General features: G+C 55.0%; 2 protein-coding genes across 2 annotated transcripts in view; one reads left to right on the forward strand and one right to left on the reverse strand.

Annotated features, from left to right (window-relative positions):
* Positions 1-9,727, forward strand: part of LOC119091319 (putative dolichyl pyrophosphate Glc1Man9GlcNAc2 alpha-1,3-glucosyltransferase) — a 31,117-nt gene extending 21,390 nt beyond the window's left edge. The window contains exons 2-5 of the mRNA XM_037214030.1: positions 5,164-5,332; positions 5,718-5,954; positions 6,588-6,693; positions 9,001-9,727. Coding sequence (XP_037069925.1) covers positions 5,164-5,332; positions 5,718-5,954; positions 6,588-6,693; positions 9,001-9,668 — 1,180 coding nt within the window. The 3' untranslated portion in view covers positions 9,669-9,727. The remainder of the gene's footprint in view (positions 1-5,163; positions 5,333-5,717; positions 5,955-6,587; positions 6,694-9,000) is intronic.
* A 1,110-nt stretch (positions 9,728-10,837) lies between these two features.
* Positions 10,838-25,097, reverse strand: LOC119092549 (uncharacterized). Its single transcript, XM_037215507.1, has 9 exons — positions 25,060-25,097; positions 23,720-23,816; positions 22,520-23,263; positions 22,021-22,172; positions 20,386-21,005; positions 19,832-19,953; positions 18,725-18,916; positions 18,051-18,169; positions 10,838-11,612 (listed from the first exon to the last, which is right to left on the reverse strand). The coding sequence occupies exons 1-9, from the start codon at positions 25,072-25,074 to the stop codon at positions 11,469-11,471; spliced, it is 2,205 nt and encodes a 734-aa protein (XP_037071402.1). The 5' UTR covers positions 25,075-25,097; the 3' UTR covers positions 10,838-11,468.
* Between the last annotated feature and the right edge of the window lie 1,685 nt (positions 25,098-26,782).

Raw genomic sequence — 26,782 nt, forward strand, 5'->3', positions numbered from 1 at the left:
CTCCTGCGCCGCCCTGGGCTGGTCGTCGCGCTACGTGCTGCAGACGTTCGTGCTGCTGCTGCTTGCCTACCTGTGCGGCCAGAAGCTGCTTCAGTACATGCGGGAGCCGGTCTTGACACGCGTGCGGCGCTACCCCATGCCACTGCCGAACATCAGCTTCTGCCCGGCCGTGACGGAGACGTTCCAGCTGGCGGAGGGCAGCTGGTTGTGGGCGGCCGGCCGCCTCTCCGAACGTCAGCTGGTGGAAGCCGGCGACCGCGGCGTATGGGGCCGCATCACCTTCTGCGTGGGCGGCGCCGGGCTGCGGCGGCGCCAGTGCTCGGACGGCGGCCGGCTCGGCCGCTGGGAGACGGCCGTCTACCCGCCGGGGCTGGTGTGCGACACGTACCGGCCGCTGGCGGGCGCGCGCGGCTCGCTGCGCCTCGAGCTGCGGCTTGACGGCACCGTGTTCGCCGGCCAGCCAGCCGTGGTAGTGCTGCTTCACGGCCGCGGCGGCGCGCCGACCATACCAGGTCAGCTGACACCCACGCTCAGCGGCTTGACATTGGAGGCCGGCGCCTGGGTGCGCGCCACGCTCGTGCTACGCGAATTCCGACGCGTCTCCACGCGCCGCTCGCCCTGCCAGCCCGACCCCAACTACGACCAGATCCAGGTTAGATGTCCGGCCGATGTCGCAGGGATGTGGACCGAGCTGCAGTTCTTTGTGAAGCTGGTTGTGTCCTCCAAAACAGCCCTACTCGCCGTTTTTGGCGTGCGATTCTGGCGTCCATGTTCGTTCCGGTTGTTCCGCTTCCATCTTTGGGCAGGGGGCGCTCGCTGATTTGGAATGGTCGTCACGTTGCGAACGTCACGGTGTTGCGACACGTAGATACTCGGAGCGCCCGGCCAGACTGGTGTCGCCTGCTGTCGTCGCCGCCGCCGGTGTGCGGCGTCTGAGCCCGTCGCTGAGATGCGGTCGCCGTTGCAGTGCTGGTCCGACTGCCGTTGGCGGCGAGCAGCCACCAAGACGGGCTGCCGCGGCGCCTGGCAGCAGCTATCGTCGCTCTCCGTCTGCGACTCGCTGGCGGCGCTGCGCCGTCTGCACAGTGCGCTGCTGGCCACGACCACGGCACGCTGTCACTGCCTGCGGCCCTGCTTGCTGCGCAACTTCTTGGTGCTGAACCGACGCGACGACCGGCACCCGGCGGCGCCCAACGCCTCACTCCACCTGTTGGTCGATTCCTCCAAACAGCAGGTGCAGGAGTTCATCGGCCTGGACAGCGGTGACCTGATCTCGGACCTGGGCGGCACCATCAGCATCCTGCTGGGCCTCTCGCTGTTCGGTGTGATCCGCGCCGGCGAGCGGGCGCTGCACCGGCTGGTCATCTGGCGGCGCACATGGTCGCTGCCCGTCTCTGCTCCGGCCCCGCTCTCGCCCGAAGACCAGGCCAAGTCTGGCAGCGGCCCGTCCAGCGCCTAGGGCGGACACGGCGTCGCCGCTCGCGCGCCGAGTGCCGGCCTTCGAACGCCGGTGCCGGTTCAGTGCCTAGGGCGGACACGGCGTCGCCGCTCGCGCGCCGAGTGCCGGCCTTCGAACGCCGGTGCCGGTCCAGTGCCTAGGGCGGACACGGCGTCGCCACTCGCGCGCCGGGTGCCGGCATTCGAACGCCGGTGTCGGTCCAGTGCCTAGGGCGGACACGGCGTCGCCGCTCGCGCGCTGAGTGCCGGCCTTCGAACGCCGGTGCCGGTCCAGTGCCTAGGGCGGACACGGCGTCGCCGCTCGCGCGCCGAGTGCCGGCCTTCCAACGCCGGTGCCAACAGCGGGGCGCCGAGGCTCCGGGCCGTTCGCGCTCTCAGTCGTTCCACCCGAAGCATCACTCTGTCGTTGATGTCGACCATGAGTATTTTTAAGCGGTACAACATCGGCACGTATTGTTCAGGCTTGCGGATGTGCTCGCGAGTTTGTTGCGTTATTCCGATTGTGGACACCGGGCGAAGTGGGGACTTGTGAAGAAAGCTTAGACGAGTTGTCTCTCTTTCGCGATTTTCGACAAGCACGTACGGCTGTTCCCCGGCATTTTGATTTGGGACACGAGATGCGTTCCAGGTGAGGAACGTTAGCTCTGGAAGCTCTTCCATGCCGTACTTCATAACATAATTGCAGCATCGTTTCTCATGGAAATTAACTGTATTAAACATAGCCGATTACCACGAGGGTATCGGAAACGATGTTTTCATTTGATCACGTTTTTAACTGTGTCTTTGCTGTCACGATATTAGGTTAGCCGCTCAATGTATTGTTGTATTGCTTAGCGTATTGTATTGCTCACTGTATTGTTCACTAGCGTGCTCCTCAAACCACGAAGCATCTTTTCCAAATAATTAGGTATTTTTGTTAAAATTATGACAAAGTTATGCGATATTTGAACGGGCCGGTCTCGCAGTCGTGCTGATACTTCCGCTGCCTATCGATGCAGCTTGACGTGCTTAGCAGGGGATTCATGGTATGCCTGCGACGTGTTCTCTTGAACTGTCGCCTCCATTTGGATCAGCGTGTTCTCTTGAACTGTCGCCTCCATTTGGATCAGCGTGTTCTCTTGAACTGTCGCCTCCATTTGGATCAGCGTGTTCTCTTGAACTGTCGCCTCCATTTGGATCAGCGTGTTCTCTTGAACTGTCGCCTCCATTTGGATCAGCGTGTTCTCTTGAACTGTCGCCTCCATTTGGATCAGCGTGTTCTCTTGAACTGTCGCCTCCATTTGGATCAGCTCATTCTGTCACGTCGAGGGGATGCACGAATTGCAGGCTGCACTTGGAAGGAAGAGGAATATCAGTCGATGGTCAGTTTTCCCAGCAATACAGCGTGCCACCTTACTCGGCCTTCCAGGCCAACGATTGGTTGAACATTCACCTAGAGAAGGTTCCCTCTAGAGAAGCAGAAAATGCTTCCGGTCGGTCCTTGTATATCGAACGGTCGAAGATTCTCTAGACCATTCCACTGGGTTCGTACTGTCAGGATGCTGCAAGTGAACTTAACACACACACACAACCATCTGTGAACTGAAAAATAGAACGGAAAAAGTGAGAATAATCTGAGCAACGAGCTCAAGCAGTCTGCTGAGACGTTGTGGGCGGTGCCCACAGCTCCCAATCTGAGTGACGAGCTCCAGCAGTCTGCCGAGACGTTGCGCGCGGTGCCCACAGCTCCCAATCTGAGCGACGAGCTCCAGCAGTCTGCCGAGACGTTGTGCGCGGTGCCCACAGCTGCGTGACGCGCACAGTAATGAAGAGGGCGTCTGGAAGACGTCACCGATCGGCTGGTGTAAAGAGCGTTAAAGATCTTATTATTCGCATTTATCTAAACAGAGATCCCATCGAGGTTTCACTAGCGACGCTTCCCCCAAATCAAAAAGGCCCAAGGGCAATCGACACGATTTTTTTATGTTGAATGATGTTGCGACATGCTACATGTTGAATTTTCACTTAGGATCATATCGAAACTATTGAGACCACGATGTTGAAATTCACAAGTAAAGGGTAAAAATACGCAAATAAGATACTTTCGAAGTTGTGGAAAAATACAGCAAACAATACAAAAGTTATGACGAAAAGGTGGTCACATGCTGCGTGGGCGTGGGCAAAGTGCCCGGCGTGGGCGTGGGCAAAGTGCCCGGTGTGGGGGAGGCACCCCACTTGGTATAGAGTTGACCCGGATGGCGAAACTTGTTTATGCCTTTGTATGACCCGAAAGTCGTGTGGCAGTGCCCCCCCCCCCCCCCCATTCTCGTTGTGTACGGCCGGTGCACCCGCGGGCGGGCAAGTGCTGCGGTCTGTGCTGTTTGGCGGCATTCTCCGGTGCACTGGTGCACGACACCCGCCCTCGGGACAGTCCCGGCGACGGGCGCTCTCCGGGCCCGCCGTCCGTCTCCGTCGGCCTCGGCGCCGCTTGCCGTCGACTCTGGAGCAGAGGTTCGGGCAGGCTGATCCGCTCCTTGTGCGCTTGTGCTTCGATCCATCTGTCAGATCCGCGCAGAATGTTTTGCTGCAGAAAATTGAGCTATCATTTCTGATCGAGCTTCATATGACAGGCGATTATTGTGTTGTTGCTTGATGTGACTTGTGCTGTCAGATGCCTCTCAGGCCCGAGGCACGTCATGCGATTCCTTAGAAAGCAGTCAGCGAAGGTTGCGTTGATGTATGTACCGATCGAAGTGTCTCGCGGAAGGCTAGATATAAAATGCATGTTGGACGTTAGTGTACGTGACGCTGAGGTGATGCGGGAGAATTGGCCTGATGGCATGTGTCAGTGGCACCTGGCTGGCGAACGCCAGCGATGTTAGCTTACACTAGCGATGTTAGCTTACACTAGCGTCGTTCAGGTGACGTTAACGTTGTCCAGGTGGCTTAATGGAAGTCAATCAACCCATTGGGAATGTACGACATGCCAAAATAACAGCGAAAGAGGGGTCATTTGGAAAAGGCTTCTGATCTACTGGATGTCAGCTGTACCAAAAATAAATCACGTAGAACTAGTCATCGTTTTTTTTTTAATTGAGCTGCTTTCGCAATTTGGCTTTTGCCTGTGGGCTGCTTATGTCCTCAGTGAATAGGTAAATAAGTGCCTGGACGTCTGAGGTCACGGCGTATCACATTATTCGATTGTTATTTTCTCAATGCGTGAAGTCACAAAAACACTGCGTAAACTATGTCATATAAGCACAAAGCATTCCATACTTCCATGTGCCAGTATTGCTTCCCAGCTTCCCTTTCAGTTTCATTATCTTTGAACAGATATCGCAAAAAGCTCACGTTTAGATTAGTACGTAACAAGCTGATGGTGATGTTTGAAACTACCACAGGTGTGGTGACGCAGCACCAGGTCAGGACACGCATCTGACAGCAAATACTCGCACGTGTACCTGTTGACGCGTGACTGTGTCCCAGGTGCGCTGACACGGTACCAGGTCAGGGCACGCACCCGACCTCGGCGCGGATGTACCTGTCGACGCGTGACCATGTCCCAGGTGTGCTGACACGGTACCAGGTCAGGGCACGCACCCGACCTCGTCACGGGTGTATCTGCTGACGCGTGACCATGTCCCAGGTGTGCTGACACGGTACCAGGTCAGGGCACGCACCCGACCTCGTCACGGGTGTATCTGCTGACGCGTGACCATGTCCCAGGTGTGCTGACACGGTACCAGGTCAGGGCACGCATCTGACCTCGGCGCGGGTGCGCCTGGCCGTCCTGACCCTGGGTAGTGCCGGTCTTCTGATTGTCGACCACATCCACTTTCAATACAACGGCCTGCTCCTGGGACTGCTGTTGATGAGCTATGCCTGTATGACCCAGGTGAGGCTCATGACCGGATTGTAGGGGCGCCGATTTCTCCGTGCAGTGTGTGGCGGGGCGAGGCCCGCCGCTGCCGCCCAAGGTGCACAACACGCCTCAGATGCGGCATGCTGAGCTCCCCCAGTCCGGTGTGGCGGCCTTATGCCGCCAGCGTTGAACTGCGACTTATACTTAGTTGCGATCTGTGAAAAGATCGTCGTTCCTCTTTTCCGATTACGACGTGCAGTACAGCCCAGGTGACTTTGATCCAGCTGACCCAGGTGACTGACCAGGCCCAGGTGAGTTCAAAGTGCTTTTGACTTGTTCAGCTCAGGACGCTTAATATAGGCTCGTTTTGAATACCGTCCTGTGTCCAGCTGACCGTGTGCCCATCTGTCGCGTTCAGGGCCGCTACCTGAAGTCTGCGCTGTTATTCACCGTGCTGCTGAACATGAAGCATATCTTCCTGTACTTGGCGCCGGCCTATTTCGTCTTCCTGCTGCGCAACTACTGCGTCCGAGTACCGGCCGGCGGCTGGCTGCCACGGCCGCGTCCGGCGCACACCCTCCTTCTTGGCCTGGTGGTGCTGGGCGTGTTCGCCGTCTCCCTCGGCCCGTTCGCCGCCCTCGGCCAGCTTCCCCAGGTGAGGTCAGGTCAGGTCGCGCTGGAAGCCGTCGGTCTGTCTGGTCACTCCGGCTGGCGTCGGCGGGGTGGGAGACGCACTCGAGACGCGTGCCAGTCAGTCTCGCCATTTGTGTGCTGGGCACATAACGGCTGTTGGTATGGGTTGTCGCAGTTATCCGTATGGATTGCAACCGGAAGCTGGCACGATGCCAGCGGCCCAGCACCGGATGGATAGCTGTCCCTTACGGCGTCCGTGTCTTCCTCCTTTGACTGGAGAAGTGTTCATCTTTATGTCATGTTTATTATTGTATCAGTATTATTTGTTTGATTGCAATTTCAGTCTTTATCGACCATGGAACGCCAACAAAGTCAGTAATTCATAAACGATCCTAGGAATTGCGATTTGTGAAGATGCATTTCATGCACTTCATGAGCCAGCCAGCCATAGTACAGTAGCCACGCTGCTTAATGAAAGTTGTGGTTTATGTCACTTGCCGTGGTACGCCATGAAAGGCCTAGTCTGTTTTTGTGTGTGTAAAACAGGAATGCAATTTGTTAAGAAGAGCATGGTCTGTTAGTGGTGGCAGCCAAGCGACAAACGTTCTGCAGCACGCGCCGTGTGCTCGCCTGGACCTGTGACCGCTGCCGCCAGGTGCTCTCGCGGCTGTTCCCGTTCAAGCGCGGTCTGTGCCACGCCTACTGGGCCCCCAACTTCTGGGTGCTGTACAACCTGGCCGATAAGCTGGCCGTGGCCGCCGGTGAGTAAGCGCATCGACGTTCGGGCAACTCGGGCCACGGCCGAATGCTTCTGCAACGCCGCATTCCGTGAGTGATTCGAGGCTGCCGGATGTGCACAGATGTACGGATGCGCGGTGTTTTAGTTCTCTGGCCGGGCGCCTGCATTTCTTCAAGGTATTAGATGACGCGGACCCGGGTCCAATAACTCGGGGAAATAAAAGCACGTGACGATAAAAAGATTCCATGTGCAGCTGCGATGTGCACATACAAGATCTCAAAAGGGGAGTGGAAAAGATCGCGGGAGAAAATCATTTGCGTGTGTGGCACAGCAAGAGCTTGTAAATGAGTGGTACTTGGAGGTGGGGATGCGGTTTCCTATTCAGTTGGGGGGGGGGGGCTTCAGTCCCCCCCCCCCCCTCCTTACTTAGGCTCCCCACGATTTTGAGGAGAAAGTGGGCGAACTCTGATGAGAAACATGTTTGTTGGCAGATTTGTAGGTGGGTGCGTAGGTTGTTTCATTTTTGGCTGCTCACCCCCCCCCCCCCCCCACCACCAGTTAATTTTGCGAGACCACGTCCCTGCTTGTAGGCGGATAACATAGAAGCGGCTATGTCTTGACATAAAACTGAATGAATTTAAAAATTGCAAATTGAAATGAAAATGGAAAAAGCAAGCACTGCGTTATGACAGTGAAATCTCTCCAACACATCTAAAAAGCAGCCTTTTTGGGGGTGGAACTTCTTTACCCGCCAGATCCTTGTGCACATCAACGCAGACTGTACGAAAGCGTGGCGGTATTATGCCGAAGTATCCATGTTCTTTTGTCGGGGTACTATGTGCCCCTGCTGAGCAGTTGAGTACAGCAAGGTATTTCAGCTTGTATTCTATTAGACTGCTGATATAATGCAAGCCGGATACAAAACAATCTGCCTGATTTGTGTCTTATTTGCAACCAAACGTATGTGGTCTTCATCAGACGTTCTTGAAGTCTTCTGTGTTGTTACTTAGAGGAGCCATGGACGTTCCATAAACAAATGCAAACCAATGTATGAATGGACTTTTCACGGGACTTACTTCATTCACTTATTTAGTTACAACACAATCTCTGAAAACACGTGCGCGCACGGAATAGATCCCCAATTACTGATGAGCTGGACATCAGAAATGGATTGGCCTCGACCAGTCATGCTCAGATCAGCATAACTAGCAATTAGTGTACAGCTGTTTTATACACTACTTGCCATTAAAGGAAATGTTCCATACTTGTGTGTGACTTTGCACTGAGAGCCATTTTGGATATAATTTAGTGCAATTTAAACCCTGCCTTTCATAAGAATTAAAACCCTGTAGTTCCTGACCTACACGCCCGCGAAGATGTGCAGCCCGTTTCGTACTGGTCATTCAGGCATGCATGGCACCATACAAACGTCATTGAAATGATGTCACCCCGTAAGCCACGCGGCACTCGAGGCTAGAAATAATTGTATCGTCTAACCGTTTACATCTGGTGTCTGCGAGCACGATTTCTATATAAAGTGGATATCAACTGGCTCTCAGTCAATGCCCATTCGGCTGCGCATGTTTCAATCACCAATCGCGTTTTGTGCTACGTGATATAAGAAATTGGACATGTTGGCTCGCTGTGACGAAAATAGGACGTGTAATCGAATAACCTGAGAAAAGCGTCGTAAGCGAATATGTGGATGCAAGTGAACAGCTTAAACTCACGGTTAAATATGTAAGAACACCACGAAAAATGGCCAAAACTGGAGGGTTGACGACATTTGGCTCAGCAAACATCTTCAGCATAGCCACAGCCACCTCGCGGAAGATTGAAGCACTACAAATGAGTGCCAGGGTGGTGATTTCGGACGGCTTATGTGGCAGCATCTGAACGTCGTGCAAACGTTCCATAGCGCAACCAAACAATAACTTATTTAGGATCATATTTACTCAATACATAGGCTGTGTGGCCAGCACCAATATTTCGGGTCAGAAGTATACCAATAGTTTTAAGCGAGCTTATTTCATTTTCTCATGCTTGCTTGAATATCCTTAAATGTGGATAATTTCTGTTTAAGTTGATCTGCACATGCTAGGTCAAGGCTAATACCTCTGTGACATCAGCAACCGATGTCGATTCGGCTCGCGGGACAGCTGCTGCCCGGCATTTAGCACAGCTCATGAGTGTAGCTCGCTCGCGCCGCGCGTGCATGCGTGCGTGCGCGTGTGCTTGTGCGTGTGCGTGTGCGTGTGTGTGTGCGTATGCGTGTGTGTGTGTGTGTGTGTCACGAGCCGCCGACTGACTGGGCGGTACCCGTCCCCAGCTGGCTGGCTGGGCCTACCAGTGTCGCCCGGCGTCGCCGCCATGACGGGCGGCCTGGTGCAGGAGACGTCGCACGCCCTGCTGCCGACCGTCCCCCCGACGGCCACCTTCCTGCTAAGCGGCGCCGCCATGCTGCCGGCGTTGGTGGCTTGCTGGCGGCGACCGGCCGACACAGCTGCCTTTTTGCGCGCGCTCGTCCAGTGCGCGCTAGGCTCGTTCCTGTTCGGCTGGCACGTGCACGAGAAGGCGCTGCTGCTGGCGGTGGTGCCGCTGGCGGTCCTGGCGCTGCGCTCGCAGACCGAAGCGCGCCTCTACCTGCTGCTCTCGGCTGCCGCGCACGTCTCGCTGTTTCCGCTGCTGCATGGGCCGGCAGAGACGCTGGGCAAGGTGCTGGCCGCGCTCCTGCACGCCGGGTACGCGGCGCACGCACTGCCTGCGACTGGCGCGGCACTGTCGCGCCCCCAGGCGGCCTACCTGGCTGGCCTGGCGCCGCTCGTGCTGTACCACACCGTCGGCCACCGGTTGCTTGGCCTGCATGGACGCTGGCCGTTCGTGCCACTGCTACTGACCTCGCTCTACTGCGCGCTGGGCGTGCTCTACTGCTGGTTGGCGCTCTACCGGCACATGCTGTTCCGTGCCGACGTCGGTCAGAAGGTCAAGCAGCGGTAGGCGGGTACCGTGCGGGCAACGCGGCGAGGAACAGCGACGGGTGCGCACGTCCGGGCCGATTATGGGGGGGGGGGGGGGGGGGCTATAAGTGGGGCCGGGTCTGGCAGGCGCTTGATGGGTGATGGGCTGTTCAGTGATTGTTGGTGGCACTTTTGGAGGCCGGCACTGGGGCGAATTATTGCGGCGTTTCGAGGTGACTTGTTCTGTGACCTGTGTCGTCGCGGGACTCGGCCACCGATTTGCTAATGCACGCCGTCGCCAGTGGTTCTTAAACGTTGCTGGAAACTGGGCACGAGGCAAGCACGAACTCGTCGAAAGTTGGCGGGCTCGGGGTGGGTTCATTAGTGGAATGATGCTTGCGCCGTGATAGTAGTGTAAGCTATGAAGTTGTATACCAGTCCCCGCTGTGTAGTCGGCTAGAATGCAACTATGTGCCTTACAACATGCTGAATCATATGTTCAGTGTTGGTGCGAAGTGTGTTTTGCAGTGTGTGCAGTGTGCCGCACCGAACCACGTGACCAACGTCAGACTCGATCAGTGGAGCCTGGATGGGCGTGCTCGCCTCACCCAGCGCGTCACGCTGTGCGCCGCGTTACCACGCCGGGCGAGCGCTGTCTCCCGAGCTGGAGTCGAGCAGGAGCAGAAGCAAGAGTGACGAGCAGGAGCGCTGTTCGAACTGCATGGAGTCCTGCTCCGCGATGCCACCGATGGTCGGGACATGTCGGACGCACGCTTTGTCATCACTGGTCAGCTGGTGAGAAACCCACTAGGCGAGAGCAGAGCTCACCTGTCCTACTATCTGGACGCTATTAGGCAGACTACGGGGCGCCAGTCACCTGGCCAGCGTGACTCGGCGGGATGGGGGGGGGGGGGGGGCGCATTTTGTTTGAAGCCCCGCTCACTCTCCAGCACGAAGAGTACGGCGCTGGCGATATTCCGAATCCAACGTTGACTGGAGCTTTTGGCTGCGCCCACCGCCGAGACCGTCCTGCGCCAATTTTACGAATCCTATGTGCGCAGACTGTGTGGCGAAGCTGACCTGCACGCCTGTCGGGTGAACAGTTCAGCGGAAAACGAACATGTTGGCCTGAACATCAACCAGCCAACAAAGCGAGGGGTGCTGCGCTGTTTCCGGCTGCGGTCTCTGCGTAAAAATATAAAAACTGGAGTTCTTAAGAAATCTATTGCCTACCCGGTTTTTCAGGCGTTTCCCTTACTGTACACTCCATCGGGTCTACTTCTCGTCTTGGGCTAAGCAAGTATCACAAAGATCAGTAAAATGTTATTCCCAAAACAACACACGCGACAACTAAAATGATGTGCCATGTGGCACTACACCTGGTCGGAACTATTTCGGGACAACCGTCTTATGCTACGAGATACACAAGTACCTACTGGCTGGGTGACTGGGTCATGCCCCGCCGCGCTCCAAGCCTGAGGGTGCAACATCACACACGCCAGTCACACACGCCAGACTAGCAAATCATATTGTGTCAAGAATGACTACGGCTGTAGCCGCCTGCTGAGTGCCGCCGGCTACTGACGTCCAGAACAACCGAGGAGCGTTCGGCGCCGGACCGCGCTCGCCTGGCTGCGCGCTCTCCCCCAGCGGTGCGGCGGGTCATCGGGGCGGGGCAGGCCGGCCCCCTCGTCCTCGTCCGAGTGACGTCCCCGGATGCTCGGATTGGCCGAGGACTGCTGGGCGGGCGGGCGGTGAGGCGCGCCCCTACGCGCCCACCAGCGCCTCGGCGTCGGGCGGCGCCGCTGCGGCACGGTCGGCCGCCGGAAGCGCGTGCATCTCACGCAGCATGCCGTCCCCCTCGGTGTCTGGTAGCGTGCCGTTGTCGGGGCGCGGCCCCGGCTGCTCGCCGCAGCGGTACGTGACGATGCACTGCACTGAGCACGTACAACGCGCCCGCCGTTAGCGACAGCAGACCGTATACCTGCCGGCACAAGGGGGGGGGGGGGGGGGGGGCTCAGCGGGCGGTGCTGCGGGCACGGCACGTTGGGACAATACAGTGCCACAACGTTGCAATAGCTGTTTACTAGCACGCGTTCGCAGATCAAATAGACGACACGTGCACAGAGAGCTCTTTAAGCGCCTTTAAAGACATATGCTATTCGCGATCACACATCGGCAAGTCCAAGACGCCACTCACGCGAATAAGCTTCCCACTGAAGGGAAGCCACACCCCGCTTCTGCTATCGCAAAAACCTACGGCACTCCCGCAAGAAACAAACAAGTTTCAATGAAAACATGGTACCATGCTGAGCCCCATATTTGTAACGTGGTCTTGGCATTAACACACTTCCGGGTTGCCGGCTAAATGCCCTTTACTCGGCTGGGGGTCGTCAGTTTGACCTCCCAGAGATAAAAAACTACAGCTAGAAACACAAAAGTCACGTTGGGTTGGCCTGTATGTGAACTCACAGGTTTCAAAATTTGAAGTTCATAGGTCGTAATCTTGGGGTCCGTAATCTTAAGGTCAAACTCCAGAAAAGGGTCCAAAGTGGCCCCAAACTTCTTCCTCGTGAGCACAGATATTTTCAGTGACCTTGTTTAATTTTACGAGGATCAAGTCGACCAAAAACCCACGAGATTGCTCCCATTTTGCAATTCAAATAAGCGTCAGGAATTACAATAAGCGGTATGTTCCTAAAAAAGAATGTTGACCTGGGCCATTTTTACGTCAACGATCTTCTCTGACTTTTCACAAGTCAATGGAACATGTCTGTCGCAGTCCCTATCGAGAATAAGTTCGAAAGAGCACCAGAAACTACCCCATGCAGCAAGCCATCGAGCAAAAAAGCAGCTTACCTGTCTGGCATTTCTACATGACCCTAGGTCAATGGAACTTGTAAAAATAAATTCAATTTGCTTATTGCCAACGACAACATCACAGTAGGTACATGGATTCGTCTAACACTCCGTTGTCGCATCAGAATGAACGGCTCCCTAGAAATGGCCTTCGCTGCGAGCTATGGACTGACTGGCCTGCCATGGTTCAGCGACCTCACAAGGTATATCTAATTTGTGTATACCATACGATCCGCTATCCCATTGCCCACAGCTTTGCATAGTTTGGTGCGACTTCGCAGCGCCGTTCGGAAATAATTCTGAAAGATCCTCGGGGGGGGGGGGGGGCAATCGACCCCATGTTGGAGCGCGTCTACTCATTGGGTCCAGTAGACACAAAAGCCACAAATATTTGCAATTACGCTTGTGTGCAGCATACGAGCGCTTGCCAGTCGCAAAAACGCGTAGACATACCAGACAGCACTAGTGAAAGGGACTCGTTCTTTATTCCCCAAAAAAGAAAACCGGTGACCTAATAAGCACCTGGAGCGCTACCCCGTGGGGTACTGAACTCGACCTCGTGGAGTACTCAACTCTACCGGGGATGCAATTCCAGAGATACCTGTTGGCGAGCTAAAGATGACGCGGAAAGCTTGTCAATTAAACGACAGGCCGTAAACGGTTTAACGGAGGAGCAAACTTTACACCAGTGATGATATTCGGGAGGCAAAGGGGACTGCAGAGCACGGAGAGACTGACTGGTGTGGGAAGTGAAATGGAAGCTATTCGGCAGTGGCTAACTACAACACGGGTTTCTGGTCTGCACGCCGGATGGCGAGGTGCTGCACAACATTGCCGAATACCCGTCTACGTGAACAGGTCCGACAGGCTTGGCAACATCGGAGACAATGATGACTGAGGAATGCCCTGAAAAAACTCATCAAGTCATGTCAGATATTTAAAGAATATGCTTAGTTCTGAACGGGCGCTGGCTGCTTACACGAATTTTTCTATCGTGCTATCGTGGAGTGTTGGCGAGTGAGCAGATATAAAATTACATCGTGATCAAAGTGCGACTGACCCAGCCCAGGCTGGCATCAAAAATAGGAAACGTGGATTCCAAGAGGGACACGGTAACCAGTCTAAAATGGGTTAGGCCAAACCCCATCTGAAACAGGTGGCATAACCATCATGAGGACCGCCATCAGGACAAAACCGTGTCAGTCGTCGCAGATTTCGACAGGGAGTGTCCTATCGCCCTGGTGCCACTATGCGATATATATATATATATATATATATATATATATATATATATATATATATATATATATGCGCATGAAACAGCCCACAATAGCTGGATTCCAACACATTCGCTCATTATTGTGGTAATGCTGCCACGACATGAGCAGTGCTCTATGCGTGTCATAGAGCGCCCGGGCCGACAAGTGGCATACCCGCACCGGGCCATAGCATGCCCGTTCACGAGGCGCCGGAAGTTGGCCAATCATCGGTGATGGTTAGCATGCTACCAGGGAAAGCCAAGAAGCGGTGGACAGGACGATGAAGTCAGCCTTCAAAACGCCGCACCGTCGCTGGGAGCTGCCGCCGCCAGCGCACATCTACTCTCAAGAAAGCTCCAAAAGTCAATTCAAAATATGCGGATTGCGGGACAGCTGGAGTCCTAAACCATACAATATACTCAGATCCGCGTTATCCAAGAAGCGTCACGGAACACTCACAGACTTCACTCATTGGGCCAGGGTACCACCAGCGTGCTGAAATGACTGCCAAAACACTGAACTAACTCTCCGGCTGGACGGTTCGGCTAAGCCGTCGGACTCGACAGATCCATAGCACGCAACTGCAAGCCCCGCTCTGAAATCAGGCCCCCTCCATTCATACCATTTACCTCGCGTTCGATCTGTTATCGTGATTTGCGGCCAATTTCAGGTAGCTGGCTTCTTAGCACAAACATTCAAGTAATTATTATGTGTGATGTATATGTGCCGTGGGTTGCCCAGTTCAAGTGTTGAATGTTTGCGCAAACACGTTGATGCTGATCTTAAACATTTTCAGTCGTGATTATAAACCAACCTTCTATCGGCGCACTCGTTTCATATACCATACCATGTTATTACACATCCTTAACTATACCATGATTAGATATTTGCATTACAGAGACTGTCGCCCACACAGATGTGCTGGCTCTCGCGTTGCTGGGAACTAAAAAAGCGTGAGGGAGTATCTTCCCCCCCCCGTCCTCCGGACGCGCCTTATTCTAGTAACGAACACAACTCTTGACCCGCTGGAAGTACGAATCTTAAACACTATTAAAGGTAGTACGGACACGTACCATTACAAACGCATCTTGAATTTCTGCGTTCAAAGCTGTTCATGATGATCAGTGCGTGACTGTTTTAAGATGAAGACTACCTCTACGTGGCATAGACAATGACCTGAACACCATTTGTCATCACAGTATTCCGATGCAGTTGTAGACCCGCGGAGTGCGGCGCCACATGGGCCGGTGGAGTCCAGCTTTTTACACGATCGTCACTTCACAGTGAGGAAAGGCTTCTCGGCATGTCTCACTGCATCGAGACAGCCCAGGAATAGCCCAGGCCGACTGTTGTAGACCAGCGGAGTGCGGCGTCACATGGGCCGGTGGAGCCCAGCTTTTTGCACGATCGTCACTTAACAGTGAGAAAAGGCTTCTCGGCATGCCTCGCTGCATCGAGACAGCCCGGGAATAGCCCAGGCCGACTGTTGTAGACCCGCGGAGTGCGGCGTCACATGGGCCGGTGGAGTCCAGCTTTTTACACGATCGTCACTTCACAGTGAGAAAAGGCTTCTCGGCATGCCTCACTGCATCGAGACGGCCCGGCAACAGCCCAGGCTTGCTACTTGCAGTAGGGCATCCTAAGCATTGGAATCCTCAGACTAAGGCAGGCATCCTAGCGTTCCACTGCGCACGATCATGGTGAACTATATCGCTGACGCATTGCGGACTAAGACAGATAGTTCCTTCCTTGATGATTTTTACATTTTGACATTCAGACGTCCAAGCAAGTCTGGGCCCTGGTTGACCTCGGCAGCGCCGTGTGCTCAAGTGGGCTCCAAACAAACCAAAGAGATGGGATTTAACGAACGTTTTTTTTATCGTTTCAGTGACACAAACCAAGTGAATGTCATTCTGCAGCTGGCAGTGGGCGGCCCCGTCCCTCCCGTTGTGTTGCACGAAAGAGTCGCAACACTCCCTGGCAGAGCTAGTTTCGGGATTTATTTTTGCTAAAATACGGTCATGCTCGGCACCTGGTATTTCCAAGACACGGAGTGATAACAGTCATTGCCAGGATGCCCTACGGTGCAGCATGAGAGGCATTGTTTCACCAGCAAAGAAAAGGCAATGATTCACTCATAGCCATATGAGAGTCGGGCCTTTGTGTCTACGCGTGAATAAGTACAACGCGCCTCTGGCGCAGCACACCTTCATGGTATATGCGTTGCGTCCGAGACATTCCGGCCGGCCCCATTGTCCGCGCGATGGGGCTGGCTGGGAATGGAATGGGAATGTGCTCGCTGACTGGGCTCCAACAAAGGATAATCAGGCCGCTCTTAGCATTGAATGTTGCCTCGCATCTGGCTTTCCAGAGCACTTTCTGAGAACTGGCCCTGATGAACGCGACACTCCAATTTTACACTAATAAATCTATCCACGTGCGGGTAAACAGACATCGGCAAGGCGCGCCGTCACGACCAAGGCTGCAGCTCCAGCGAGTGGCCCCATGGCAGCCAATCCACAGCAACACCAAGCTGCGGTCTTCTTGATGCTACCGATCCCCCTAAGCAGCATTTTGGCTACTCAACATCTGACAACTGAGCATACCTTTACCGATACCTTAGATGCCTGTGCTCCCGTCTCACATCAAACCCACGGCACGTGACGCTTTATACGGAAAAATAAGTAGCCTCTGTCATGGTGTCGGACTCCGCTCCGCTCAAACGCCGTGCCCACATGCAGTCGCTCTCCGCCCATACGAATGCAGACTGACGACTGACAGCAGGCACGCAGCAGATGAGCGCGCACGTCCGTGGCAGCATGAAAACCAGACGCCAGCCAATGAGAGAGAGCGCGGACGGGCGGACGCCATGCTCCGCGCGTCCAGCTGTCTCCGCCACCTCCGTACGTCAGGATACCGTGCGTCACACAGGCGGGAGCACGGTATCCTGCGGGCGGGCGGACAACGTGCTCCGCGCGTTCAGCTGTCTCCGCCACCCCCGTGCGTCAGGATACCGTGCGTCACATAGGCGGGAGCACGGTGTCCTGACGCAAGTTGCACATGCTCTTGCTGTACGTCGCCAGTTCGAAATTGGGCGACGGCCGCAACAGTCAGTGGATACTACCTCTAGACTGGCGGGCACCCGGCAATTGACGGAACAGCTGCTTTAGGCTCTGTGAAGGAATCTATCTCGGTCATCAAAAGACCTGTCTAATGGTCCTCAACGCTGGCGTACTGGCCTTACGCGCCTGGCTCACCGCTGGGTCCGCGCTATCAGAGCTGGGTAACACGATCCCGCATATGCGTCATTTCTCGGTTTAAGCTCTCGCCAGGTCACATGGTGCGGCTTATATACCGGAGCCAGAGATGTAGCAAACCACTCTTGGACGTGTCTCTGCTCCGTGCGGAGCTCGGCTCGAAGTCTCTGCTCCTCGCAGAGCTCGGCTCCTACTGCAACACCCATCATACTAACAACGGAGACGTGGACGGGCACACGGTTCATCGCAAAGATCGTTTCAACAATAAAGGACGCCACATGACCGTGGAAGTGCCCCAAGTTTAAACAACTCAATGTGGCAAGATCGCACCGTACTCAGCTGGTGGTGCTGTCGCCACAGTACAACCAGCCGGTGGTACGATGGTCACGGTACAGCATGGCGATGAAGCTGTGGCCACGGTATAATCAGCCGATGAAGCAGTGGTCACGGTACACTCAGCCCACAGAGCTGCGATGAGGTACAGCCAGCTAATGAACCATAACCTAAGCACCATCGCGTCCGACGGTGACGGCTCTTAGTGCGGCAGCTCACGCGCCGCTCAGGTTCTAACCGCTGACCTCTGCGTGTCACCCCAGACACGTCAACACCAGGCGCAGTACGCCCGCTTACTTGGTACACGCTGGCGTCAAACACCAAACCACCACTGGTGTCGTCATCGAAATTCCAATACAGGGTTGGTACAGTGCGATGTGACCAAGTAACATTATCAAAGCCTTGAGCATATTCCGCTATTTTTGCCGGATGATTTTATTGATAGCTTTCGCTAGCTGGTTTTAACCGGTACAAGCCGATTGGCAAGAACCTTCCAGTCACTTTCTGCCAACCCTGTAAATGCATCTTGATTATGTACGGCTACTGACAACTGTAAATATGAGTGGGATTGTGACCTTGAAGCACATTAACGACATTGATTATTTACGATAGATATAATTAATTTGCTACAACCACACTGCTGAAAGCACCCCTGTGCGACGAAGCAGCCAGCTGGCTGGCCGACCAGCGGCAAGGCGGGTGAAACCACAGTACCTGGAACATGCGAGCTCCGCCGACCGCGTAGTAGAGGAGCCCACCGGTGCCGCTGCCGATGGCCACCCCCACGCACTCGAACGACGCGCCCACCAGGCCTTGCAGCGTGGCCGTCATGCCTACAACACCAACGCCGGTCAAGCGCCGCCCAGTGGCGGCCGGCCGCGCCCGCAGCGCTCACGACACGAACGAGTCACGGCCAACCGGTCAGTGCCGGCTGGCGGCTAGCTCCGTTGGGTAGATCGCCTGCCTTCCGATTCACACACCCGTGGCGGGGTGAGTTCGTTTCGCTTAAGACGCTCACTCCCTGTCCCTGACTGAGGTGGCCTCCAACTGGCGGCAGCAACCGCGCTAAATGTCAGGTGGTGTCAGGTGACGTCAGAGGGCAGGACGGCCGGTACCGAGCATTACGGCACATCGAGTTTTTACCACATAATGATGTTGGTGACCGGACATTTCACGCTGGGATGGTAGGATAAGAGCTCACGCAACAAGCACGAGTTAGCGCGGGCGCTGAACACAGTGATCCGTCGGTGGCCAGACACGACGCGCGGAACGGCCAGGTGCCCGGCGCGCTGTGGCGCCATACAGCGCACGCCGTGCGGCAACCCCCGGCGACAGCAGCGGCGGCAGCGGCGGCGCGGGCCGACACCGTCCGGCCGGTGCCCACCCACCTGGCGGTGCGATCACGCCGGCGTACGCCACCATGTTGGCGTAGAACAGGCCGAACGTCAGCCCGTTCAGTAGCTCCACGGGCAACACCAGCCAGGGGTTGCGCAGCAGCGAGTACAGCAGGAAGCGCACGCCGAACGCCAGCAGCACCACCGTTTGCGTGTGAACGTGACCCAGTTTTCCAATGATCCAGCCTGGGAGAGGGACAGAGCAGTGTGAGAGAGCGATACGCTGACAATGACAATGGGTCCCACCTGCAGCGGCCGTCGACGCCCGACGTCGGAGACACGCGGGCGCCTGTGCAGTAGCGCAGCTCGGACAGTAGATGCGCACACGGCATCACCACCCCGTTATACAGTGCACGCATAGCAAAAGTCCGGGGCAGCAGTCACAATGAGCCACGCTTGTCCGCCCCCGACGTGCCTGTGGCTGAACATAGGCCGGGATTTCAGCATGTGCGATGTTTGCAAGATCCACGTAAAATTTCTGTCGAGCGCGCTTTTCAACGTTCAAGGCACTGATCGCAGACGTACTGTGCAGGCCGAGCGCGGCCACGTCAGTATTAAAACCCCATTAAGAGTGCAATAACTGCTACAAACCGCTCGTTGCTACACTAGTCACAAGATCATGACTGAGCACGATGGCACACGCTAACTGACCGCGAGACACAAAACTGAACAAGACGTCGATGGCGGATCAATACAAAGAACCAACTGGAAAACGCTGCGCACCGCAAAGGACGAGTAGTTTGCTTCTCGTCACTCGTGTAATGCGTACCTTTGAGTGTCGCTACAATTACCCGCCAGCTTTAACAGCATGCCGTATCAATTGCCAGCAATTGAACATGATATGGTCTTGGTAAACGGAAAGCGGGCACCTCGTTTTCACCGATCCTGGCACTAACACATACGAAAAAGGGACCACACATCTTCAAAGCATTCATGCCTCGGGTATCAGCGTCTATGTTCCATGTCAGTCGTGTTCATCTCGTGAGCTTCGAATGAGATATACATGCTCATGCTTCGACAGTGTTTAAGCACTACTCTTATATAATAACTCTGACCGATAATTTTAGGAACCTCCCCAGTCGTAACGAGCAGACGCCTCACCCGATATGAAGAAGAAGGGCACCTCTCCGAAGAAGCATTGCACCAGCAGGGTACCTCCGGAGATGATGCTGATCCACTCGTAAGCCGAACAATCCCACGCCAGGGCCACGTCCTGCAGATGGCTGGACGGGGACGGAACAACAGATCAACTGCAGCTGGAGTCCAGCCAAACAGTGGCTCAAAATACTGCGACGCTTGTTACTGCTTGGGTCACTGTCGTCAATCGCCCACAACACCGTCCAGTAAGAAGTACCCGAGGAAACAAACTGACACCGGCCACCGATTACGCGTCTCAAGCCTAGACCTCATCCTATTCGAATACAAGCCTCCAGGAGCGCGTCGCAAGCCCAGCATCCCGCTCTATTCAAACACATCCCTCCAGGCCCAGTGTGCATACATGGAAGCGTCTCACGTCCGAACAACGGCCGACAGTTCAGTCACAAGCCCAAGACCGCTGGCAGGCTCCCCGCACTAGAGCCAACAGTCACGCAAAAGCTCACGCCCAACTCCCTCATTCCATTCCCGCGGCTGAACCAATTAGGCATTCTGCTCACAGGAAGAAGAATGTCCAGAGGACGCCGGTCATGGTGCCGACGACGCAGCAGCTGAGCAGGAAGAGGAGGACACGTGGCCGTCGCAGCAGCGCCCCTAGTCCTGCCCGGAACTTGGGCCGCGCCTCCTTCAGAGACGACACCCGCAGCCGCGTGCACACTATGATGTTCAACACCTGGCAGCACGACCGAGAGTGGCAGCGTGACACCAGCCGCACCCGGGCCACGTGTGATATGGCTCCCAGCGGCACCCGGGCCACCTGTGATATGGCCCTCAGCCGCACCCGGGCCACCTGTGATATGGCCCTCAGCCGCACCCGGGCCACCTGTGATATGGGCCTCAGCTGCACCCGGGCCACCTGTGATATGGCCCTCAGCCGCACCCGGGCCACCAGTGATATGGCCCTCAGCCGCACCCGGGCCACGTGTGATATGGCTCTTAGCCGCACCCGGGCCACCAGTGATATGGCCCTCAGCCGCACCCGGGCCACGTGTGATATGGCCCTTAGCCGCACCCGGGCCACCTGTGATATGGCTCCCAGCGGCACCCGGGCCACCTGTGATATGGCTCCCAGCGGCACCCGGGCCACCTGTGATATGGCTCCCAGCGGCACCCGGGCCACCTGTGATATGGCCCTCAGCCGCACCCGGGCCACGTGTGATATGGCTCTTAGCCGCACCCGGGCCACCTGTGATATGGCTCCCAGCGGCATCCGGGCCACGTGTGACATGACTTCCAGGGGCACCCGGGCCACGTGTGACATGGCTTCCAGAGGCAGACGGGCCACGTGTGACATGGCTTCCAGAGGCGGACGGGCCACGTGTGACATGGCTTCCAGAGGCAGACGGGCCACGTGTGACATGGCTTCCAGAGGCAGACGGGCCACGTGTGACATGGCTTCCAGAGGCGGACGGGCCACGTGTGACATGGCTTCCAGAGGCGGACGGGCCACGTGTGACATGGCTTCCAGAGGCGGACGGGCCACGTGTGACATGGCTTCCAGAGGCGGACGGGCCACGTGTGACATGGCTTCCAGAGGCAGACGGGCCACGTGTGACATGGCTTCCAGAGGCAGACGGGCCACGTGTGACATGGCTTCCAGAGGAGGACGGGCCACGTGTGACATGGCTTCCAGAGGCGGACGGGCCACGTGCGGCATGCCAGCCAGGCGCCGGAGTACGTCTTCACTTCAGAGCAACCGTTCATGAAGCTACAAGTGTCAACGTACAAGCCAAGGATTGATGTTGGCCCGTCGTACGCAGGTCATCACCAATTACCTGGTTCGATAGGCAACACAATGTTCGAAAAGCAGGCCAAACATGAGGCATCGAAAGTCTTGATATGAAGAATGGTTATTGAGTTCAAATACCAAACCACGCTCTCCCATTGTCGGAAAAGGTGTAACGCGTCGTTTTGACATTGCCCGACAGCTTACAGAACACGACCAGGTCTTCAGGTTTTAGACCGATTGAGTCAAAATAAAAGACGCAAGATGTGCCACCAAACGCGGCATCTGCCTACCTTATCCACCGTCCCAGCCAAACTGACCCGGGGCCGTCTGGCGTCTGGCTGACACCTCCGACCACCGCCACCGCTTGCGCGCGGCCAGCACCACCCGCCGAGCGCGTCGCACGCACCATGAGTCCGACGAGCAGGTAGAAGGCGTGGGAGTAGTCCTTGGCGTGGCGGCCCGCGCTGGCCACGTCCACCAGGTAGCCAGACAGGAAGCTGAAGGCACCCCAGCCGATCGATCCCCAGACGCGCTGGTAGCCGTACCGAGCCGGATCGTCTGCGGCGTACGAGAGCGCGGCGGTCGCAGCGGCAGACGGACACACACGGCCCCGGAAAGCCACGCACATGTTCTCGGCCTCAGCACGCCAAGCCGCTCGCTCAGGCAACAGCACCTTGTGATCATCACAGGGAACCATTGGAAAACCACATCCACGTCACAAACAAGAGCAACACAATTTACTTTAATACCAGTGGTACTTGAGCTAATGACAGCCACCGACAGTGGGGCTGAGCTTCGCGTTTGCTACAGTCTGCTACTGCTCGATGTGAAGGTAGTGGAGTGGGGCCTGGCATCTACTACAGTGCTGAGCAAAGCTACAGTCAGGTTCGACCGCCCGTACCAACCGAGCAGCTTGAAGGCGATGGAGTCCGCCAGCGGCACGCTCAGCGAGGTGCCCACCCATGCCAGCACTAGGAACAAGACCATCAACCAGAACTGGCTGGTGCGATAGTAGGCGCCCGTGTCGACCGCTTTGGCGTCGAGCGTCTTCATGAGCGTCGCGTCGTCGCAGCTGAGGCGACAGCTGACTGTCTGAGCGCTGCGGCAGGTCGGACGGCTGTGAGGCCCCTCGCCACCCGACACGTTCCACACCGGCAGGAAGAGGCAGCGGCCCTCCAGGTCGGCGCCATTCAGGTCCAGCTGCAGTTGCAGCGGCGGCGGCGCCACGGACGCCGAGCGGCACCAGGCCGAGCCGCAGTCGGGCCACTGGTCGCACTGTAGCTGGCACAAGGCGGTGGCGTTGTGCGCGGCGGCCGCGAGTTGCTGGGCGTGGCAGGAGGGGTGCTGCCCAGCGCACACGCGCACGAACGTCTGGCCGCCGCAGTCCAGCTGCACATCAGCTGAGAGGGCCGACGGCGCAGCCGGCAGCGGCGGCAGAAAGTGCAGCGCCGCGTAGCCGACCGTTGTCACGGTCAGCAGCAGCAGGAACACCAGCTTGTGTCGGTGTGTGGCATCGGCCAGCCCGCCCACCAGCGGCCGCATCAGCGAAGCCAGCACGGGCAGTGCCAGGTAGATGGTGCCCACACCCACCTCTGACACACCCAGCTGGTGTGCATACACTGGCAGGAATGGCAGTATTGGTGCCACACCTGAGGGGTGATGGTGCAATGCTGGTCAGCTGAAGCATACACACATACTCAATCAGTGACAGCTAGGCGACAGACAAAAACTGCTTCCAACTGTACCAGCTATACTTACAGCTAACATGTCTGCGGAGTAACATGATCTTGTATTTCCTGAGGTATTGTATAGCAGTGCACATATCTGACACTGCACTGAACTAAGCTTTGCTCACTTTTACTGAGAAATGTGGTCAATGACACTAAGCCAAAGCAAAATAGCCACTACTATGCATACCATAAGTGGATATATATGAGTTAGAGCAACTACAGAGTAATCATTTACCACCTGCTTCAATGGCAGAAACAACATCATTCATTAACAATGTCTTCTACATCATTTGTTCACAACACCTTAGGCAAGACCATTAACAGGGGTTTCCTAGCCAATTGAAAGATCAACACAATTTGCATGTTTGTACTCACCCCCAAAAAAGAAGAAGTAGCATGCCTTCACAGGGAGTAATTTGGCATTGACTTTGAACTTCATGGCTCCAGCCTCAAATAATGTGAAGCTCAGTGCCTGAAACACCCATGGACACTTACCATCTCTTTCATTCAAGCATGACACAAATCAAATGTCAATGATGTGTAGCTACAGCATACATATATCCTAACAGCATTCACTAATACAATATAGAGCTACTAGTGGTTCCATGCACTGAATTTTCCAAAATAAACTCTAGAATAATACAATAAATGGGTTATGTTGGAAATTTGGTTTTGGCTTTTTAGGGAAAGAGAACAAACATTTCAAAACTAAGGATTGTTGTGAGAAGAGAAGCAGATGACAATACATACCAAGCACTAACTAATCTCAGTGATGGCCTAAGACCTTTGACAATTAGTAGCTTACAGCCCTGAATGCTTTGGGCCTTCTAAGCATTTCCTTCCTAATTGTATGCTCACACCATCTGCACTTTTTGAAGTTAAGACACAAAAAGCTGCTTATATCAACATTCTACTTACAAGGGTGCCTCAATTATGGGTGATAGAAACTGACACCTAAAACATTGTGCACCTGTAGCATAATACCCCAGGGCACAGCATTACCAAAGTTATGAATGAAACTCATGCAGCCCGCTCTAATAAAATGAAATCCAACATCTGGCACATGGCAGAGCAGCTACCAGCCAGCCAAAGTAGTATCTTTCTCATCTCAGATGCTGGGACAATGTGATACCCACCAGTTTCTATTGGCCTAGATACGAACTACGAACCTAATGAGCTTGCGATCAGAGGTGCGATTTTCTATTCAGTTGGATGGGACCCTAGCCGCATTACCCAGCTTTGAGAAAAAAAATTCATAAGATTCACGAAAACAACGTAATGCGCACAGTTTATCTGAATGTAATGACTTCCTGTTTACCCATTGCCCCAACTTATGTTCTCAGCCACGCCGTCTGGGACATCCAGCTGCTGTGTGATAGGGGCCTGGATGTAAATGTAACAGGGACAGAAGGATTATTTCCTCCTAAAACATCAATCCGGCCCGACATAGCTGGCATTCACACCTTTCCTGACTTGGCACGTGCGCCGTCGACAGAGCGATGAGCAACGTAACATACGTCAGTAGCAGAAAAAAACTTAAATCTAAAATTTTGTTTATTTTAAAAACACAACTAGAGCTACTTTTAAGAGTGCCCGTTTTTTGATACCGTTTTCAGACAGTTGCGTTCTTTTTTGACACTGACCCATGCCCCAAAAATAAGAAAAATGCCCCGTCCGCGACGACCGCCGCCCAACCCGAAAGTGCTTGCGCTTACGTTCGCGACACGCATCCAGCAGTCAAACCTTGCTAACAGTCAATCTTCCGAGCAGCGTACCATATGTACCGCGACATCGCTTTTGCGCTTTGGACGCGTGTAAATCAACTCATGAGTACATATACACAGAACAGTTCCTCTGCTTAAATCCACTACGAAGTGGATTTACACAGAATGTCACTCCTGTGTAAATCGACTCAGATTTGAGTCGATCTACACCACTGGCCTATACAAGTCTAAACAGCCTACTCCCATTGGCGCGGCGACCGGCCGGTTGTTCCCGTTTTGCGACACTAGCGCCACCACGCGGGGAGGGGCAAGAGTTAGCTTCGCAATGATAATCCTATGGCGCATGGCCGACCTTCGGAGGCGTGTGATTGGGAAATGATGGGAGCGAGGGCCTTGAAAATTCTGGGGCTGCTTAAGACGTCAATTTTACGCAATACGGCACAGCAAAGGTCGCTCCAAGGGCATGGGTAGCGGCTTGACAGACTGATCTAGGCATGCCGATTTTGCAATTTTGCGTCGTAGCAGAAGTGTGTGTGGGGGGGGGGGGGGGGGGGAGCAGGGTAATATCTGGTCTCAGAAGAAAACAGATGGTCCTTCTAAGACAAAAGATGCCATAGCGATAACGCTGGAAACAGTTGTTCTTAACCCTCATCCGGATGTGGTCCTTTGCAACATTCCAGCGGGCGGAGGGGCCGAGCCACTCGCATCACCCTCTCCTGGCTTGTGGCTTCGGCTTGAGATAGTCAGAAGCAAAGCCGAGCAAGATAATTGTCATGAGTGTTAGCCAACTGTATCCAGTTTTAAATGTATTCGACAGTTGGGTTCTCCCAGGTCGGATCGATGACCCAAAATCGTTGGAAAGCACGACTTTTCGCGGGCGGCACTTCGACTGACGCCAATGCCATCATTCGCATCAGCCTGTTGGGAGACGGAGGACATTCTTAAGTCGTTGTTTATGGGCGAAGTAACCGAGTTCTTCCTAGAGTTCAGGCCATGGTTATCCCTTTGTATGCACTGCATGCATGCTGTTCACCTGCGTGAGAGAATAGGTCTGTCCCCATCCACACTCAGATAAGACCACAGCTCATGTCTCGGTTCGGTACGTTACAAGAATACAAGCTATGTCCAGCACCATCGGCTCGGTACTCCTGCGAGCTGTGTAGGCACCGATATATGCGCATAGTGTATCATGTTATTCCGAATATGCACGCCGTGCTATTGACGTTAACGCACAGGACTTACGCGTCGACATCCATTACAGCCCCAAAACTACGCATAGTATATTATGTTGTTCAGAGTATGTACACCGTACAACAATGCTAATGCACAAGACTTGCGTGTCCACGTACCTTACAGCCCCAAAACTACGTAACTGGTGAATCTACTTGCGGTCACCAGCAAATATATTTACTGATGTATTTGACTACTGGTGTGCAAAGAGCACCTGCTTGTACAGGTTGTGCCTCACATGGGTACGGAGCATTCCACTCACTGCAGCATTTTGTCCATAGGCGTGGAGGCGGACACGCAGATACCTGGCCACGATCCGTTTTACCATTACCACAGCATGGCACTCATCCGCTCGCGGCTCGAACATGTCTTGCACATCGGGGAACAGTTCGTGGCTGCATTCAGTCATTAGCTGCGCCAGGACACTGCACTGGATACTCAGTGACAGTTTCGCTCGGTCCATCTTACCACACTTATGCAAAGC

The sequence above is a fragment of the Pollicipes pollicipes genome, unplaced genomic scaffold (assembly GCF_011947565.3).
Source record: "Pollicipes pollicipes isolate AB1234 unplaced genomic scaffold, Ppol_2.1 Scaffold_3447;HRSCAF=4054_pilon_pilon_pilon, whole genome shotgun sequence".
NCBI lineage: Eukaryota > Metazoa > Arthropoda > Thecostraca > Pollicipedomorpha > Pollicipedidae > Pollicipes > Pollicipes pollicipes.